The 17,876-nt window shown below is 37.4% G+C and overlaps 1 protein-coding gene across 5 annotated transcripts in view; it reads right to left on the bottom strand.

The window, feature by feature from the left end:
* Positions 1-3,614: 3,614 nt before the first annotated feature.
* Positions 3,615-17,876, bottom strand: part of STRN3 (striatin 3) — a 64,127-nt gene continuing 49,865 nt past the window's right edge. For 4 of the 5 annotated variants that reach the window (XM_065686454.1, XM_065686457.1, XM_065686458.1 and 1 more), the window contains 8 exons: positions 13,178-13,353; positions 13,004-13,051; positions 10,883-11,004; positions 9,584-9,751; positions 9,182-9,322; positions 7,381-7,488; positions 6,597-6,683; positions 3,615-6,485 (listed from right to left, as the gene is read on the bottom strand). In XM_065686454.1, coding sequence (XP_065542526.1) covers positions 6,316-6,485; positions 6,597-6,683; positions 7,381-7,488; positions 9,182-9,322; positions 9,584-9,751; positions 10,883-11,004; positions 13,004-13,051; positions 13,178-13,353 — 1,020 coding nt within the window. In that variant the 3' untranslated portion in view covers positions 3,615-6,315. The remainder of the gene's footprint in view (positions 6,486-6,596; positions 6,684-7,380; positions 7,489-9,181; positions 9,323-9,583; positions 9,752-10,882; positions 11,005-13,003; positions 13,052-13,177; positions 13,354-17,876) is intronic. The other variant, XM_065686455.1, reaches the window with a different exon arrangement.

The raw sequence follows: 17,876 nt of genomic DNA, 5'->3' as shown, positions 1-17,876 counted from the left end.
TTTACTCCTCAGTGGTCTGATTTGCTCAAATATAAACAGAGACTAGACTAACACAATTAAGAGAAAGCAACCACAATCAGTTGCCTCTGTAAGTCCAAATATGTGCCAAAAAAAAGTTTCTTACAGAATGTATTGCATATGCACCATGGAAACTGCCAGGTATCAGATCACTCAAACTGGAGAACATTTACCCAGCCTTCTAGAAAAAGCAGCTGTTAGCAAAACCATCTTAACAGGAAACTACACTTACAGACTGGCAGAATCAGCCACCTGGGTTATCAGAGGTAAAAAGTAGCCAAAGCACTAATTCAGGAAGCTAAAATACAGTTCCTGTTTTGTGAACAGCTACCATAGTAATGAAGTGGCATTAAAAAGCATTTTAAAGCTGTCATTGAGATGCAATAGTGTTTCTAATTGACACAGGTAAGGCAATGCAGGTGAAACCTCTGCTGCTGACCAGCCCACCAGAAGCACCAGGCGTGTAAAATGGAGCCATGACACAGACTTCAGTTTACCACCACTGCATGCAGTGTGTCTGCAAGACCCTGCAGGAGCTCGTGCTTCTGAGCTCCTACCACCAGCCTTCACAGCTGCCAACTGCTGTGCTCCTCACCAGCTGAGCCGGGGCAGCCTGCCCAGGCATGAGGCAGCAGCCATGGCCCTGCCTCCTGCACACAGGGTATTTTCCCAAGAAAACCGAAGGGTTTGGGTTTTTTTCCTCCCAGCCATTACTGAGATTTCAGGAAAGGAAGATGTTACTTCTGCATGAAGCAGGAGCAGCTTACTCCCATTGAATTGTAAGTCTGACAAGAGCTTAAATGCAAGATGCCCCTAATCAAATGAGCAGCTTTTCCCTCAGAAAAGTTATCCCTTTGGAAAGAACACCCCCCCACACACCCCCATTGTTTGAAAAAACAACTCAGCAACAAGAAATCCACCCATTTCAAGGTACAAAAGAGCAACTGGAAAGACACTGAAATGATCTGCAAAAAATCTGCTTAGCCAAGCTAAGTAGGCTGGTCACCAGAAAGTCATGTATAGCATACAGCCTGCTCGGCCAGACCCTTTCATGGGGGAAAAACACAGCCCCTGGGCCAGCCACTGTTTACAGGCTAAAAATCTGGCAGCTCTCAGGTTGGGAGTGCCCAGGATGCCATCAGTTGCCCCCCATGCCCAGCTTCCAGCCTCACCAGCATCCCCCCACACCAGCAGCCAGAGGAGAAGCAGCAGCTCCCAACAGTCACACCAAGTCACGCTGCAGGCAGAGACAAGGCAGGAAGCACCTGAGGGGAAATGGGACCAACCGTGAGCAGCTCTCCCCCCTCCACCAAAACACAGCTGCAGGCAGGGAGGGCACCTCCTGCTCTGGCTACTCACAGGATGCTGAAGTCCTGCAGCCTCACTGTCCCCAGCGCAGCGGCAGCCATTGCCTGTGCCAGCTGGCCCCACAGGTGAGCCCTGTCAGCTCACCTGATGCGCCAGCCACAGCAGGGGGCACACGCCTATGCACACCCAGATCATGGGCATCCTCTGACCCAGGAGTTCAGACGCATTCCCGTAGACCCCACGTAAATCGCAGTGTGATGTCTGTACAAGCTACTCTTTCCTCCTACAGGTTTCCCAAAGCCGCTGGAGCTTTCAAGAAAAGCTGCAAGTGGAGAGATGGGAGAAGGAAGCTAGCAAGTGAGCTTAACATCGAACAGAATTAAAAATCTTTGTAATATTATGAAAAATGTTTATCTGCAAAAAGCTCCTGTTCAAGTTACTTTGAAAACTGCTTAACGGCATGTTTGCATAGCCAATCCTGTTTAATTTTTGTCAGAAGGGAGCCTGAACATAGAGCTGCAAATCACTGTTTTATGTTGGTATTCTCCCTTCAGGGTAAAGGATCTCAAATAGAGCCAAGTCAAATACAACCCAAAGCAAATGCCCCTTGATCACCAAGTGAAATATTTATTCTAATAAATATATTTATCTAAACTGACCAGTACTCTCTGTAGTAGAGTGGAGCATTTCAATTTAAGAGATGATGAATCTTACCCCATATTTTTTATGATAGACAATTCTACAAGCCACACAGTAAATCAGTTAGTCTTTAAAATAGAGATAACACTATCACATTTCAAAGGATTAAGGCCATTTGTAAAGAATGGGAACCTTATGACCTCACACTACCTCCTCTTCCTTACTAGGGATCTCACTGGAGCTAAATTAACATCCTTAAACTCTGTGAATATTAAAAAATAAGAGTATTTTGTTACAATAAAGTGCTATCAGGACATGTAGATGACTTCTGTTATGTGGGGTGTGTGTCATAAAGATATCCAGGTAACAGGGAGAACTAAAAAGACAGTGGAAAACAACATGAGAGTCAGTTCAAATTTGATTCTATGCTAAAATTAGAAAATAAAACAATGCATTTTGGTAACATTTATAATGTTTTATAGCTTTTTTATAAATATTAAATATAAGCTGTTTAGTTAGCATAGGACAGATGTGTATTCTCCACTTACCAACAGAGCAAGTATGGAACTTAAACCTTCATTCTTGCTTCCCTGAGATGCAGCATTTAACAGTAATTCTGGAGTCTTCCATTTCTGTGGGTTTTTTGGTGTGGTTTTTTTTTTTTTTTTTTTAATAAATACATGTGTAGTATGTATGGGGGGAAGTATGCTTGTTTTTCCCAGCAGGATTTATGCAGACCACCTTATCTGTCTTTAGCCTCCCTGCAGAAATACCAGTTGTTCAATTGGGATGCATTTTTTGAGACACCTTTTCTATGTTATGGTAGCTAGAAGAAATAGCAGTCAGCACTGTGTGACCAAGCAGCTTTCCACTGATTTGCGATGGGAAATGCTAGAGAAGCACCTAATAAGTAATAACAGTATGGCAGAACAGAAAATGGCATCAGTTTTAAAATAATCAATTAACACCAAATAGGAGAAATGGACAGCCTCTGATAAGGTATCATCAAGCCCACAGTTTTTCCATTAGGAAAATTTACCAATAACCTCCTGGCAAATAAATTCTTCCCTTGGATTTCTAAATTAGGGAAGGTTCTTGATCAGGGCATGTTACACCCTTTTTCAGATGTGTTTAATCTTATGTAGACAAGATCCTGGACTGCAGTCACCAACACATCTGCTTTTTAAGTTCCCACAATAAAAAGCAAGATGGGGAGTCAATCCGTTAGCATGAATCATACCCTAAGTGTTAAATGTATTCTTAAGCACATTCAGCTTTCTTTCCATTCAGGTTCTAAGCACAAGTCCTTTGGGTCTTACAAAAGACAAGTAAATCGGTCCTTGCCTAAGTTGAAGTGTTTTTCCTAAATGAAAACATTTATTTCAGCATTTCCCCCACCCATCATCAGTGCTACAGCTCTTCTGTTCAAAAAACCAAAAACCGAATTACGGTTTTAGCATGCTACACCTCACAATAAGCAAACTAAAACTCTGTATTGGAGTGTTGTTAAGGTTCAACTACAGCACTTGACCCGCTATGCATTAGTGAACTAAGATGACTGTGAAGATGTCAATTTCAAAAGGAAAATAAGCAAGTATTTTTGATTTTACCATTTCAATTTTAATACAATTCAGAAAAAAAAAAGTAAATGTTATGCATGGCAATGTTTATTAAACAATCACATTTCATTTAAGCATTAAAATGCAGCAGTCTGGAAAAGCTGCCAGAAACAATGTTTGGCTTCAGAAAAGGCGATTATGAAATTACTTCCAATAAAATTCAAATACTCTTGTCTGTTGATTAGTTGAATGCTTTAGACTGGAAGGAACAAAAAGTGCAAATCAGCTGAATGTTACTTTAAAAAGTAAAGTCTTAGTGTCCTACAAGCAGTTACTGAAAGGCCTCATCTTAATCTTCATGGTAAAGGACAAAATTCTCCAATTTCTATACAATTATAATTTACTTCAACATTTCAAAACAACATAACATTATTACTAAACCAAAATTAATTTCAGAATAGAACTGCAGTCTTCTGCCTACCATAAGCACCTTTTTTAAAAAAAAAAATCTAATTTGCTTGACATGAGATGGCATGAGATACATTTTCACTGCAAAAGTGTAAACTTACATGGAACAATACAGTTACAACCACTTATAGGAACATGTTCTAGCTTAAGGTAATTTATACCTAAACATACTACTTTTACATGGAAATCTGAGATCCATATTGTGGTATTCTGTTTCTGCTGATATACTTCCAGGAAAGTGACTCATCACAGAGTAGCTAAATGTTGACCTGCAGCTTAGACTTTCGTGCATCATCTTCACTGGAGTACTTGCAAAGAAATGGACAAAGATTAATAGATAATATTTGACATATGGGCAAATTTTATGCTTTTGCAAATAATTTTTAAAATTCTGTTTTTCTTTTTAATTCAATACAATGATTCAGTAGCAGTTTGAAATAAAAAACAGAGTATCCTTCTGGCTCCTAAATCACTTGAGAATCACTTCATATATAGAGACAGTGAAAAACAGTGCAATTATCGTCTTATAAAGACTCTAAGAACACACCAGCAATTTTCAATTTGTTCTTGTAAAATTCTTTAGAAATACTGTGGAAACATGTTCTTATATGTGGGTACTGCTGCTTGAAACTGAACAGTTGGTTGACATCCAGACAACTAGTACAATTTTCCAAAAGCAAAGCAGCTTCTAAGCATAATAAACAAATGGTCATTTTTTTCTAAAATTTAGACCTAATTTTGTAATTGGTAGAATGACACTTTCAAACTGTGTAACACAAAATAATGTAGCCAACAGTAACATACAGGTACACCATTTAATATTTATTATATGCATTTTATATACATTATTTTTCAACAGCTGTACTTTTGCTATGTGGTACAATCTTAAAAATTTGCTGATTCATAGTTTGTAAAACAGAAACCTTACAAAACTCATCAAAACTCGCAAACTGATCAGAAAAGTTTTGTGGAAGACTAGAAAAAATACTTTATTGTATTAATCATGCATTACACAAACAAAATCTTTAGTTACACCATAAACTGAAGCACATCTGAAAATAAAATAAAAGCAGGGAATAACTAGTCAAAACACAGCAGATTTATGAATCTTGAATCAACTACTTTTGTATTCTATTTGAAACGCAAATAAAAATAATTTTCACTCCAAAAGTTCTGAAACAAGGTTGGTTTTTGGAATCAACTCCACTCCAGGTACTTAACCAGAAGAAAAAAAAAATCCTGGTTTGCAACTTTAGAATTATCAAACGTCCCATTTTCTTATCTATTTTAGACTGTTCAAAGAGTGCCATAATAGATATACAGGGCCCTTTAACACACTACATAAAAGGATATAAAGACCAACAAAAAGTGAAATAAATAACAATAGGCCATTAGCAAGATGGGTAATCCTTGATAAATAAACTCGTAAATACAGTAAGATGTACAAAATATCACATAGTGATAGGATGCCAAGATTAATTTTTTTTTTTAAAGAGTTCATTTGGGGGGGTTAACCCCTCTGTGTTTCATTTGAACACATTTTACAGTCCTTTATTTATGAAGACAGTTATGCGATGATGATGAATTAGCATCCTTATGCAAGGACTTAGCTGAGCTGTATTAGGCAAAAGAAGGGAAGAGTGTGGTTACACGGCAGCGGGTCAGTGAGATCTCTGTGTTTAGGGTTCTATAATGCAGAAAAACATTATCAATACAATCTTGAGCACTGTTGTGACAGGCTAAATATATAAAAAGACTTATAAAAACTAGAATTTTATCCAAACATTTTGTGCAACTAATGCTAAAATATTTTAAGTTAAATTTCCTTTTCTTTAAAGCAAAATAAAAGTTTAAAAGGGGAATCTGTGGCATTCAACTGATAAACAGAAGATTACTAAGAGATGAAAAGAAAGCTACTCTTGGAGCTCACTTCCCCCCACAAGAGCACCACATTCCTAACCCTAAGGCAGCACACAGAGTCCAAAATAAAAGTCTTTTATAAGATCAGACTCCACGTTTGCTTAAAGACACCTAAAGAACAGACATACGCTCAGTTCATATCCAGTCAAGGCTACAAATACTGGTTTTCTTTTTTGTATTTGTCCCCACCCCCCCAAATACAGTAATTACAGTTAAATGAATGAGCCTGACATTGTTCAAGATGTGGTGACTTTTCACCAACTTACACCTGCCCCACATAAAAGCCTTCACTCAGGCAGATCAGATGTAGTGTCTTATTGGTAACCTTATTGATGGCAGTGATGCATTCCCTCTTTTTTGTCCAAACAGACCTGCTGTTATGATGCAGGTTTGTTCTGCTATGTCACACAAATACTTTGGCAAGGGCATCAGCTCCTGCACTGGCAATATATGCTTTTGACGGATGAAATGCTACATCATAAATTGATTCATCCAGCTTTTTCCTATGAGCTGTTATTTCCTGCACGCATGTCTTGCTGTCCAAATTCCATAACCTAATGGAACAATCATGGCCTGTTTAGGAAAAAAAAAAAAAAAGACAAGAGACAGTTAGATTTGTCAGACACTTGAGTGCATCATAAACACAAAATTTACAGAGCATACAGAATATGAAAAAACCCTTACTTCCAGACATTAAATAGATTCCATTAGGATCTACAGCTAGACTTGTGACAGCATCCAAGTGAGCAACCATTGAATGGATCATTTTACCTAAAAGCAAAACAAACAGTGAATTTCCTGTGAAGTACCATTTCTTTTAAAAATAACACTGCCATTAAAAGCTACACTTTCATCTTTTAATCTAAATAAAACAAATCTAAATAAACAAGCTTATTTACATTTGTATAATATGTGAATGATAAAATTCTGTTAGAAATTAGGTTTCAACTGCAGACTCCTGTGTAAGCATATGAATAAATGACATGGAACTCTCAAGAACGCATTCCCATTATAAGCACGCTTTTTATCCACCTAGCATCTTTACTGATAGCAATGACATTGAATACCAATCCTAAAATGGCTGTGTGAGAACTCAAATTTTTAGACGCTTAAATAACTTAATAGCTGCCCCAGTACGACAAAGTGTTGTTAGTCAACATGTTGTCAACGCTTTGTAAAAACAGACTTACTGAGTCATACTAAAGGTTCATCTATCTTTGACATTGCTAGCACAGACGCTAGCGGTGAAAAAACAGAAAAGAAAATAAAACTAAGGCAACTCTATGTGATACGTGCCCGGAATACTCTCCAGAGAAGGTACAGAAGAGGTTTAATCTTTGAAATACCAGAAGTTCTCTTTCATGTAAAACTGCATCACTAGGAAGTTTTCTGCAAATTGCTTCCCCCCCCAATAAAGATTTAGTTTAAACATATTCATACATACAAGTTAGGTTCTCTTCACCCTTACCCGTTTTGTTGTCAAAAAATTTGATGTGTCTATCTTCATGTGCTGTAATAGTTACAGGAAGTGTGGGATGACTTACTACCTTGTTAACATGATTATTCGATTGTACACCTGCAAATAAAATAAGAAATATTCACCTGCCTTAAAGTAAGGGTTACTTTAAAAGGAGAACATTTCAGCATTACACTTTAGCTTATGATATTAAGTAATATGATACAAATAATATTTTAGGAAGAGCATCAGTGAATTTTCTAAGAAATAAATAATAGCTTTTTGCTTGACAAGAAGCTAAGCTATGTAGTCTCCATCCAATGCAGTGTAAGGTTAAAGCTGTACAAATGGTTTATACACGAAAGATTCTTGAGAGACATAGCAAACAAACCAAGCAAATACTGCAGGGCAGCACTAGTCAAGTGGAAACAAACTCTGGCATCACACACCTCATACCTCCAGATTAAAAAGATTCAGCTTGGGAAAAAAGAAGAGAGAGAATTTAGATAACCTAACTTATGATACACTGTCAGATATACTTGGGTCTTATTTCAAGGTATAGAAAGAAACAACGAATGGTTTAGAATCTCGTTTTTAGAATATTCTTTCAGAAACACTTTATCTTGATATGCCAGTGTTTTAAGGCTTGTTCCCTTAATTTTTGGGCTTATTTTCTGTTGGGGCTGTTCAGCTTGGAGAAGAGAAAGCTGCACGGAGACCTCATAGCAGCCTTCCAGTATCTGAAAGGGGCCTATACGAATGCTGTGGAGGGACTCTTCATTAGGGACTGTAGTGATAGGACAAGGGGTAACAGGTTAAACAGGTGAAGCTTAGTTTGGAGATAAGAAGGAAGTTCTTTACTGTGAGGGTGGTGAGGCACTGGAATGGGTTGCCCAAGGAAGTTGTGAATGTTCCCATCCCTGGCTGTGTTCAAGGCCAGGCTGGACAGACCCTTAGGTGACATGGTTTAGTGTGAAGTGTCCCTGCCCATGGCAAGGGGGCTGGAACTTGATGATCTTAAGGTCCTTTCCAACCCTAACTCTTCTATGACTCTCACTTCAAACTCAAAAAGGCATTTTTCTTATTTGTGATGTCGATGCTAGTTTTTGCACAAGCTACCTAGAATATACCTTTTACACAGGTTTGTTACCTGTGTTGAAGCCCTTATATAACCTACTTACTACCACGTATAATCAACTAAGTAAACTAGATTATTCAGAGGGGAGAAGCTAACTCTCCCCTTGCATTATTCTTTTAGATCTCATTTCATAGTAGAGGAATGACCAGAAACTGGAGGTTTTCCTTCTGCAGTACTTTCATAGGTTTAAGCTAAGAAGGCTCCTCTGTCTACAGTTTCATCAGATACACACAATTCTTAAACAGCTACATCTTTGCAGCTCCTTATTTGTAGCAACAGAATTTCTAATATTAAAAGTTCCACAGGAGAAAGTGTATAATCACGACCTGTGCAGAATTTGATACTGAACTAATATTCTGCTTAATTCATTTATTTACTTATCTTAATATCCTCCAGGTCAAAGCTATATAATGAAAACTGTGTTTTAATAGGCAATTCAGACAATTGAACCTTGAGAAATCCGGCTGAGAACAAAACCTGTTGGTTTTGCCATGACCATTTTCAAATCCTGCTAATCCACAATCTCTTCCACTGTGTCTGTTCCAAGCATCTAACTTCAAAATTGCATGATGCAGTAGAGGAATGAAATATTTTAATTTACTTCACCATATAATAAAACTTAGATAAAGGTACCTTATTCAAGAAGGACATTTAATACAGAAGAGCTTTACATACCAGATTCTATTTGTGATGAAAGCATTACTACTGACTGGGATGTTTCTAAATCATAGATGACTGTGTTGCCAGTGTTAAAAGATGCCACCATGTGAGCAGGGTCACAACCTATAAAGTCAATTGATGTAGGTATTCCATGCTCTAGGAAGAGAGAAAAATTACCTTAGAAAGACTAAAACCTTTCTGAAATTCTTGACAGTTTAAATACACAGTTTGTTTTATACTCGTACTTTAAAGAAAATCATTCCTTGTTTGAAGTAATGCTACAACATCAGCATTATTTTATTAAAAGATCTTTTTCTTTTAGTCCTGTTCCCTTGTTAGGCTAAATAGAGATAATGAGCCCAGATGCACCATTAGCTGCCTCATTACATTCTCAAAAAATCACTGCCAAAACCTTACCTTTCTCTCCATTGTAAGTGCAAATACAGGGCATTTTTTCTGGTGGGTTCCATAATCTAATAGTGCCATCTGCTGAACAAGATAGTAAGTGATTCTTTACACCGCTGTAAGCAAGACCCCAGACTGCATCTGTGTGAGCAATTAATGTGCCAGCTAGAACGTTTGGCTCTGGAAAAACACATAAAAAAAAAAAAACCAAACACAAAAGCTCAGAAATTAAACCTTTTTGGTGAAGAAACATTAAGTAAGTACTTTTTGTATCTCAATACAAGTTAAATCCCACATAAAACTGTCATATAACAGACACCACCACCACCACCACCACCCCAGGCCTTCCTATTTAAACAATAGCTAGAATATTACACAGGAGGTCATTTTGTACAACCAAAAACCAACACAACATAACCAAACAAACAAAAACACCCATAAAAAACACAAACACCAAACAAACTCCAAAGGCAAGAAACGAATAAAAAAACACTCCAAAAGAAAAATCCAAAACCCTGCTAATTAGAGAAAAACAACCCTGTCACTTGAGTAGAGACAGTTCTGTCTGAAGTCCATGAAACTGATACCAACTATCTTACCTGCATGAACTCATCAGGCCATTTTTAGTGATTAGCCTACAATGAATAATTTTTTAGCAGAGAGGCACAATCTGAGCTTACATATTGGTTTTAAGGGACCGAGAATAGTGGCCTTCCAAAATCGGAGCAAGACAGTACTGCTTCTCATCTCACTGCCACAGATCACGCAGCCTGAGTGTTGCATTAGCTCACTCATTACAATGACACAAGGGAGAGAGGAAGCCGACTGCCCCAGTCTTCAGTGAACCATGAAACTGCACCCTTAGAATTGCATTAAGCACAAAATGCTTATCACCACAAACGGCAGGATAAGTGATTCAAAGTTTTCCAAAGAGTTATCAACTCCTTAATTTTAGAGACACTGGCTATGGGAACAGAGTTGCGTATCAGAAACACAGGACACTGAATCTGAGCACACTTATCTTAGTTTTCTGAGAAATTCCTATAAAAAAAATAATTCAAAAATTTGGAATTCTGGTTCAAACTAGTTTATTAAAAAAGTTATGATTAATTTTTTATTTCCTGTTTAAACCTCAGAAATTGCCAATCTTCCTCTTACAGTTCTATACAAAGTAAATCACTAGGCCAAGTAGGAATAAACAAACACCATACACAAAGTTGAAACACACAATCTAGTTGACAAATAGCAGTTACAGTCCACAAAGTGTTGAAGACAGTGGTCACAAGCTGTTTATCTTTTAAAAATACTTACCATAGGTATCATATGGATCCACGTTGGGGCTAGGCATGTTCCACCACTGGATGGTTGCATCAATACCACCACTGAAACACTGTTCTCCATTGGAACTAATTGCCAATGACAATACAGGTCCACTATTGGGAGACAGAGAAAAAGAAGTTTACTGGTACTGCCTACAGGACAGAAGTGAAAATCTGGCTATCTGCTTTCAAAAAACAACTGGACTGGATTAAGTACTTAAAAAATTTCAAACTCCAAAGAAACAATTCTGTTAAAATCTTTTTTATGGTTCAACAAGTGATACCAACCTCTATTAAAATATGAGCATATTAAGTAAAACTATCTGAATTCAAGCAATTCAAAGACCACCACCTTATTTCTCAGAAGCAACTACACTTACAAATGGCAAATTTTTACAGTGCATCTATGCCAATCTAATAGCCAGCTATGCTGACGAAGGTGGTTGTAGCTCTTACTCCCTCACTGCCAACTATTTTCTCATCCTGTTTTCGGAAATGACAGTAACCTATGCCCCAGTAAATGGTTCAGAAAAAAAATTTCCTAGGAAGAGTACTTTTGGGCCAAGACTAGACTTTTACTGGTTTTAACTTCTTCAACCTGCTTGCTGTGGTATCAGACAAGTACAAGCTGTGGCCCAAAGGAAGAAGCAAATCCACTCTTTTGGACACACTACTAAGGTAGGTTTAACTGTATTGTAAAACCACGTTGCCAAAATTAGACGCCTGGCTGCTCTGACAGGCCATGCTCAGGATGTAAGATGTTCACCAGTTGTTTAAGTGCAGATGAGCAAACTAAAATCACATATTTGAAGATGGTGAAGAGTATGGTTGAATCCACCTACATATTTGACAAAGTGAAGAACAAAGGTGGGCTGAAAGGTAATGTTGCTCAAAGCCTCCCTGAGGGGAGAAATAGTAAAATTACTTTGCTACCAGTCTCACTGGAAGTCCAGGTGAGGATCAGTTTTGTATCAAGACTACTTTCTGATATTCACTAACAAAAGTCCACATAATAGCCCAAATTCAGACAGAGACAATTCAATTGTTCTTTGACCCTTGAAGAACACTTTAAATCACTTGAAAGAATACTTAAATTTGAACATGAGGACAAACTAGCCATCCAGTCCTAGGGAAGAACCTTCTATGCTTTAGCTAATAAGCCTTAAGATATTATGTTCTATCAAGTGGCTCAAGGGAAGCAGGGTGACGATAGTATGTACAGTACAAGCTACTCATTTTTTTTTTTTTGAGGCCAGCAAAAGAAGTGCTATCCACTTCCACACTTAACAAAGAGCTCTTGTGAAGCTTACTTGATAACTGGATCTTGAGTTATATAAGCAAAGTACATTCAAACTACTGTGACTGGCTATGGACTGCACGTTTTTGCCTTGCCTTCTTATTAGAAATAAGCAGAACTCAAAACTTTACTCAGCTATTAATCGACTTTTTGATTACAACCATTATCTCACTGATTTCAAAGTTTCCCCAGCCCCAAAAAGCATATGTATAAACTAATACTCATGCCCTATCTACTACTTTGTCCTATACTGGCAATGAAATTTTCTCTTACTCTTGCTCAAGCCCCTGAAAAGAATTTAGAGCCCTCCTAGCCACTTGTGTGATCTCCTGACTCTTCACTCACTGAATCCACATATAATTTTGTTTTTTTTTTTGGTTTGGGATTGGTTTTTTTGGGTGGGGTAGTTGTTTTGTTCTGGTTTTTTGTCCTGATGATTGCATCTGTACTTTTAATTTCTAATTTCTCAGTCCTGTATCTAAAGATACTAGGTGAGACTAATAAATTCTACCTTATTTTCTTCACATACTACATACAAAATCCACAGTCCAAGACAAAGGTGTCACTCATTGTCTGTGATTTCATTATCTTCTCTCCTTTCCACTGCAACTTAACCACATTTGCTACTTCCTGTTATCATGGACTGTGCAATTCATGACAGGGACTCAGTAGTTACCTGTTTTTACAAAGTATGATGGACCTTGTCTATATGATGTAAAAATAGAATGTATTTCTGGCTTTCACTATTAAGTGTCTTATAAATCTGTGAGACAATAACAATTCATTTATCAAGCATTAATTATGTTAAACACTTACATGTGGGCCCTAAACGTGTAGATGGGTTCTACATCTAAAGAGGCACTCCTGAAAGAGACAGGAATAGTTACTACATAAAATCTCTACTGAAAAACTATGAAAACAGTTAAGAGTTTAATCAATTTCAAAGGTATTTCAAACACAATCAGTGTTTTATAGAACCCATATACTTGCTTTTTGGCAGGAACCGTTTTCTGCAAATTCCAAAGTTTTAGAGTATGGTCCTCAGAGGCTGTAACCAGCACAGGCTCTACAGGATGAAAAGCTAATGCCCGAACTCCATCAAAATGACTGCGTAGCGTATACTTAGGGTTCCATGTCTTCCTAAAGGCATCTTTATTAGCTGGCAGCTTAAAAAAAGGAGAAGGATTAATTTTACCTTGGGTTTAAAAATATGCATAATATGCATCTCCCTGTATTTTAAGACGACACTATTTCTGATTCAGATAATGTATGTTCCATCTTAAGTTTGCATTTATCTATTGATCTGTAATTCCCTTTCCAGCATGCAAGGTATGGAATGGAGTATAATGCTGAATACACAGACAAGAAGCCTTGATTTTTCAAAAGCTGGTTTTAATCCTTCTGTGCAATAATACTTTAATTCTTCTTTCCTGAAGGAAGATAAAGGTTTCATTGCTTAAGTTGTAATCTCTTCCTTGGGTGCAGACAACTGTCAAAAGCTTATTTATCACTTAAACATAATAAAAATGAGCTTCAGGTGCCTAGTGAGTGATCTTCCTCATGTAAGTAACTTGACTGAGAATGACAGGAAACATATAATTCTAAAATACTTCTACATGTGAAGGTATGTATACAGAAACAGATAATCAAGATTTCAATACATACTTGTATAGATTTTAAATATAACGTTACATATATTTTTAAAGTCTTTAATGAGTTTTAAATATATTCATGAGATAATAACTTAGTTAATATGTGAACTTAGTATGCGAAGCAATATACACAAACTTTTCATTTATATATTATGAACACCCAATTCATACTCTTAAACTATAGACTACTAGGCTAAAACATGGAAGTTAGAGCTGCTTAATATTAACTGTAAGTAACTCAGAAGAGTTACTAGAAAACCTCAAAGTCTAACGACCACAAGAGACTGATTTGGAGCTTTGAATTACAATTTATATTATGCAAAGAGCAGATCCTTAGAAGACTACATCCTATTTGTCCTAAGCTTCCATCATAAGGAGGAGTACATGTGCAGGTACTTTTCCCCCCAAGTAACTATAAAGGGAGTTTACAGAAATGACTTGAATTAGATGACCTAAATTAGCAAACCAAAAATGAATGGAAATTAATCCTATCCTCTGCCTTATAGACTAGCTATTCACCATGTAATTGTTAAAGCATGTTTCTGAGCTATGGGGCAGATTCTCTCAGTATATTTTCAGCAACACTATTAAGAGATAAAAATCTCCCATAGATAATAAAATATTAGTACTTTGTCAGGACTGAAAAACTATATCCTGGACTGAATTACCACTACTTACTCAAACCAAATTTGATTCTATCCAATCAAAATAAATAAAAAGGCTTAGACAATGAAATTTACTGCTGTCAGTTACAGGTATGTGAATATTTGCTTTTCCCTTATATTAATGTAAATTTCTGGCCTAAGTGCAAGCTATGCCAAATTCAGATCAAGTAACTGAAACTTGTTATATATAGCATTGTAACCTGTTGGGTTTTTTTTACCCTACAAAAATAGATACCATAACAAAACGTTTTGTTTCCAATCTTCCTACTTTACAGGATACTGAATACTGCAATAGTTTTATAATTTACTTAGCACTACCCGGCATGTTATATACAAGCTTCATGAAAAGAATAATCTTAGTCTCAGGGAACAGAATGGAATTTTGGAGTTCTGCATTAAAATTGACATATTTCAGCCCTAACTGTGTATTTCTTCACCTCCCTGAATCTTAAGTGGGTAAGAGAAAGAAACAAACAAAAAAACCAAAACAAAGGTGTTTTTCTAGCAGAGTCCCTCAATAGTTTTAATCCTCATTATGTATTCATCCTCCTGCCTAACTCATGTTGCCTTATTTCCTTGTGATGACCTGGGTCTTAAAAAAGTTAAAGCCAAACATCTGAAATAGCAATGGCTTATTTCAGCATGCTGTTATGTCCCAGATTAGACAGAAGACCTTGATTCTTTGGGTGTGACATGCATTCACACCACACTGATTTCTATTACAGTTGTGATTAAGTCATTCAAGAAAGCCAGGAACTGATTATATAGTGGACTTAGTTTTCAAAAATAGGAAGAGAATTCGTTAAATCTTTTTTGTTAAAATGGTTGTTGCAACAGTAATTTCATTCTTAGCAGTTCAGAGGAATCTGCTAAAATGCAGTGTACAGAATTTACAGAAGTTACAAAAAAAAAAGGCACATTTAAGTACAGCTTTAAGGCTTGTATTTTTTAAACAGACTTGAACATCTCTGTTCTTTCAGAAGACTCCACATACAGCTTCCTAGAAATCCAGTTATATCTAAGCTGATTTTCTCTTGTTTATTTTCTCCCATCCATGTTTCCAATGAATCTTGACATCCTTACTGTAAGTAAACAAACCATACTGGAAAAGACTAACCGACACACCTGTAAAAGAGATCCTTGCAACCTCTAAGAGAAAAAGCTAACCAGTAGTATATGAAAAAACCAAACCAAAACAACAACAACAAACCACAGAAAACCCCACCCAAACAACAACAAAACAAACAAACAAACAAATGAAAAACCCCAAACACCACCTCAGAAAAAAAGTCTTGGACTTGGAAAAGAGATTTGCTGATTACAGAGAACAAATGAGATACAAGATCGTCCAGAAGCATAACGGGACAGTAGTAAAATATGACACTGTATGTCAGTATTCTGAAGTGTGACATCTCAAAACAAAAGGCATGGAGACACTGCCCCATTTAGTCAATATTTACTGTAAATGCCAAAATACTGACAAAAGACAGACTATGGAACCACACTGCTTCACTAGCTCCTTCTCCCTTTTTCCCTGAACTTTGGTGGACTTTACTATACAGGACCATGAGGGATCACAGCTGAATCCTTGATCCTAGTCCCCTGCCAGTGAACAGAGCAGATGCTTAGAACAGTAGGTTTATCAAACAAGTTCCCCTGCCCAAAACCAACGACCACCACCCAAACAAAAACTCTGTCTAGATCAGGAGACATCAAATGCTTTACATGTCCTAAAAAAGCTTAACCATAAAATCCTTAAATTTAGAGCAAGATGAAAAAAATACAAACTATACAACATAAGAAATTGCTAAACAGATTAGAGAACGGTTGAAAACACGTGCTTTGTAACACTTGCTCAATCTAACCTAATAAAAATCCCTTTTTGCCTTAATTTTGTCTGTATGGGAACACAAGCAAGCAATCTATCTCTTCTGCTTTATAAATCACCAGCAAATTAGAGTGAAAGAAACTACACCTAAGCTAATCACAGGAAAAAACTAAAAATATCCCAAAAAACAAACCCTTAAAATAATCCCTAAAAAACCTCACCAGGGAAGGAAGTTCTTCATTCCCCTGCAGTCAACAGAAGAGCAATAATTAGCAACTGCAGTCAGTGTCTTTAAATGTTTGAATGTTATTTTTTTCTTGATAATGTTCTGTTGATTGAAGATTTCCAAATTTAGATGCTCTGCTAAATGAGGACTTTCCATTTTGCAGCCCATCCTACAACAGGAAAACAACCACCATCCTGTGCAGCTATGGAATCCAAGAATATACAAATAGGAGCATTTGATTTGGTAACAGCATTACTCCCTTAGCATACAAACAACTACATACACTGAGGTAAGTATAAGGAACAAGATACCAAAAAAGACACTACTTGCATTGACTGTATTATATTACAAATTGACTAGTCTTAGGGACAACTTGTGCTCTAAACCATTTGCATATAGAAAAATTTCCAGATACCATTCATAAGATTTAAAACAATCTCCATCCTGTCCACATACCCTCTCCTTCTCAAAATACCACACCCATCAAAGACTGCTCCATGAAAGATAATGGAATCCTGCTGTGTCTTTATTCATGGACTGTAATGGATAACACAAGCTATGTGAAGAGCATGGACCTATCGGGAGCAAAATGAAAGAAGTAGGAATATTCAAGTGTTTTGGGTTTTTTCATTTAAACATTAAACTTAGCTTAATATTATCTCCTTATCTGGAGATTTACTGGAAAAGGAGCTGACTTCAGCTAAACTCACAGGGGCATAAGATTAACAAGTCCTACAAGTGCTGTATTATGGGTACAAGGTAAGACATGGTCTTACTGCACTGTAGATCCACAGTTATGTGGAAACAACTTCAGAAATTAAGAAGTATCAAGGAATGAAGTTCAACCACGACAAGTGCAAGGTCCTACACCTGGGTGGGAGCAATCCCAGGCACAGCTACAGGTTGGGCAGAGAAGAGATTCAGAGCAGCCCTGCAGAGAAGGACTTGGGGGTGCTGGTCGATGAGAAAATGAACATGAGCCGGCAGTGTGCACTCGCAGCCCAGAAAGCCAACTGTATCCTGGGCTGCATCAAAAGGAGCGTGACCAACAGGTCGAAGGAGGTGATCCTGCCCCTCTACTCTGCTCTTGTGAGACCTCACCTGGAGTATTGTGTGCAGTTCTGGTGTCCTCAACATAAAAAGGACACAGAACTGCTGGAACAAGTCCAGAGGAGGGCCACGAGGATGATCAGGGGACTGGAGCACCTCCCGTATGAAGACAGGCTGAGGAAGTTGGGGCTGTTCAGCCTGGGGAAGAGAAGGCTGCGTGGAGACCTAATAGCAGCCTTCCAGTACTGAAGGGGGCCTATAGGGATGC

The sequence above is a fragment of the Lathamus discolor genome, chromosome 6 (genome assembly GCF_037157495.1).
Source record: "Lathamus discolor isolate bLatDis1 chromosome 6, bLatDis1.hap1, whole genome shotgun sequence".
Taxonomy (NCBI): Eukaryota; Metazoa; Chordata; class Aves; order Psittaciformes; family Psittacidae; genus Lathamus; species Lathamus discolor.
Note: the sequence above shows the minus strand (reverse complement) of the source record. Positions and strands in the feature narration are given on the sequence as shown.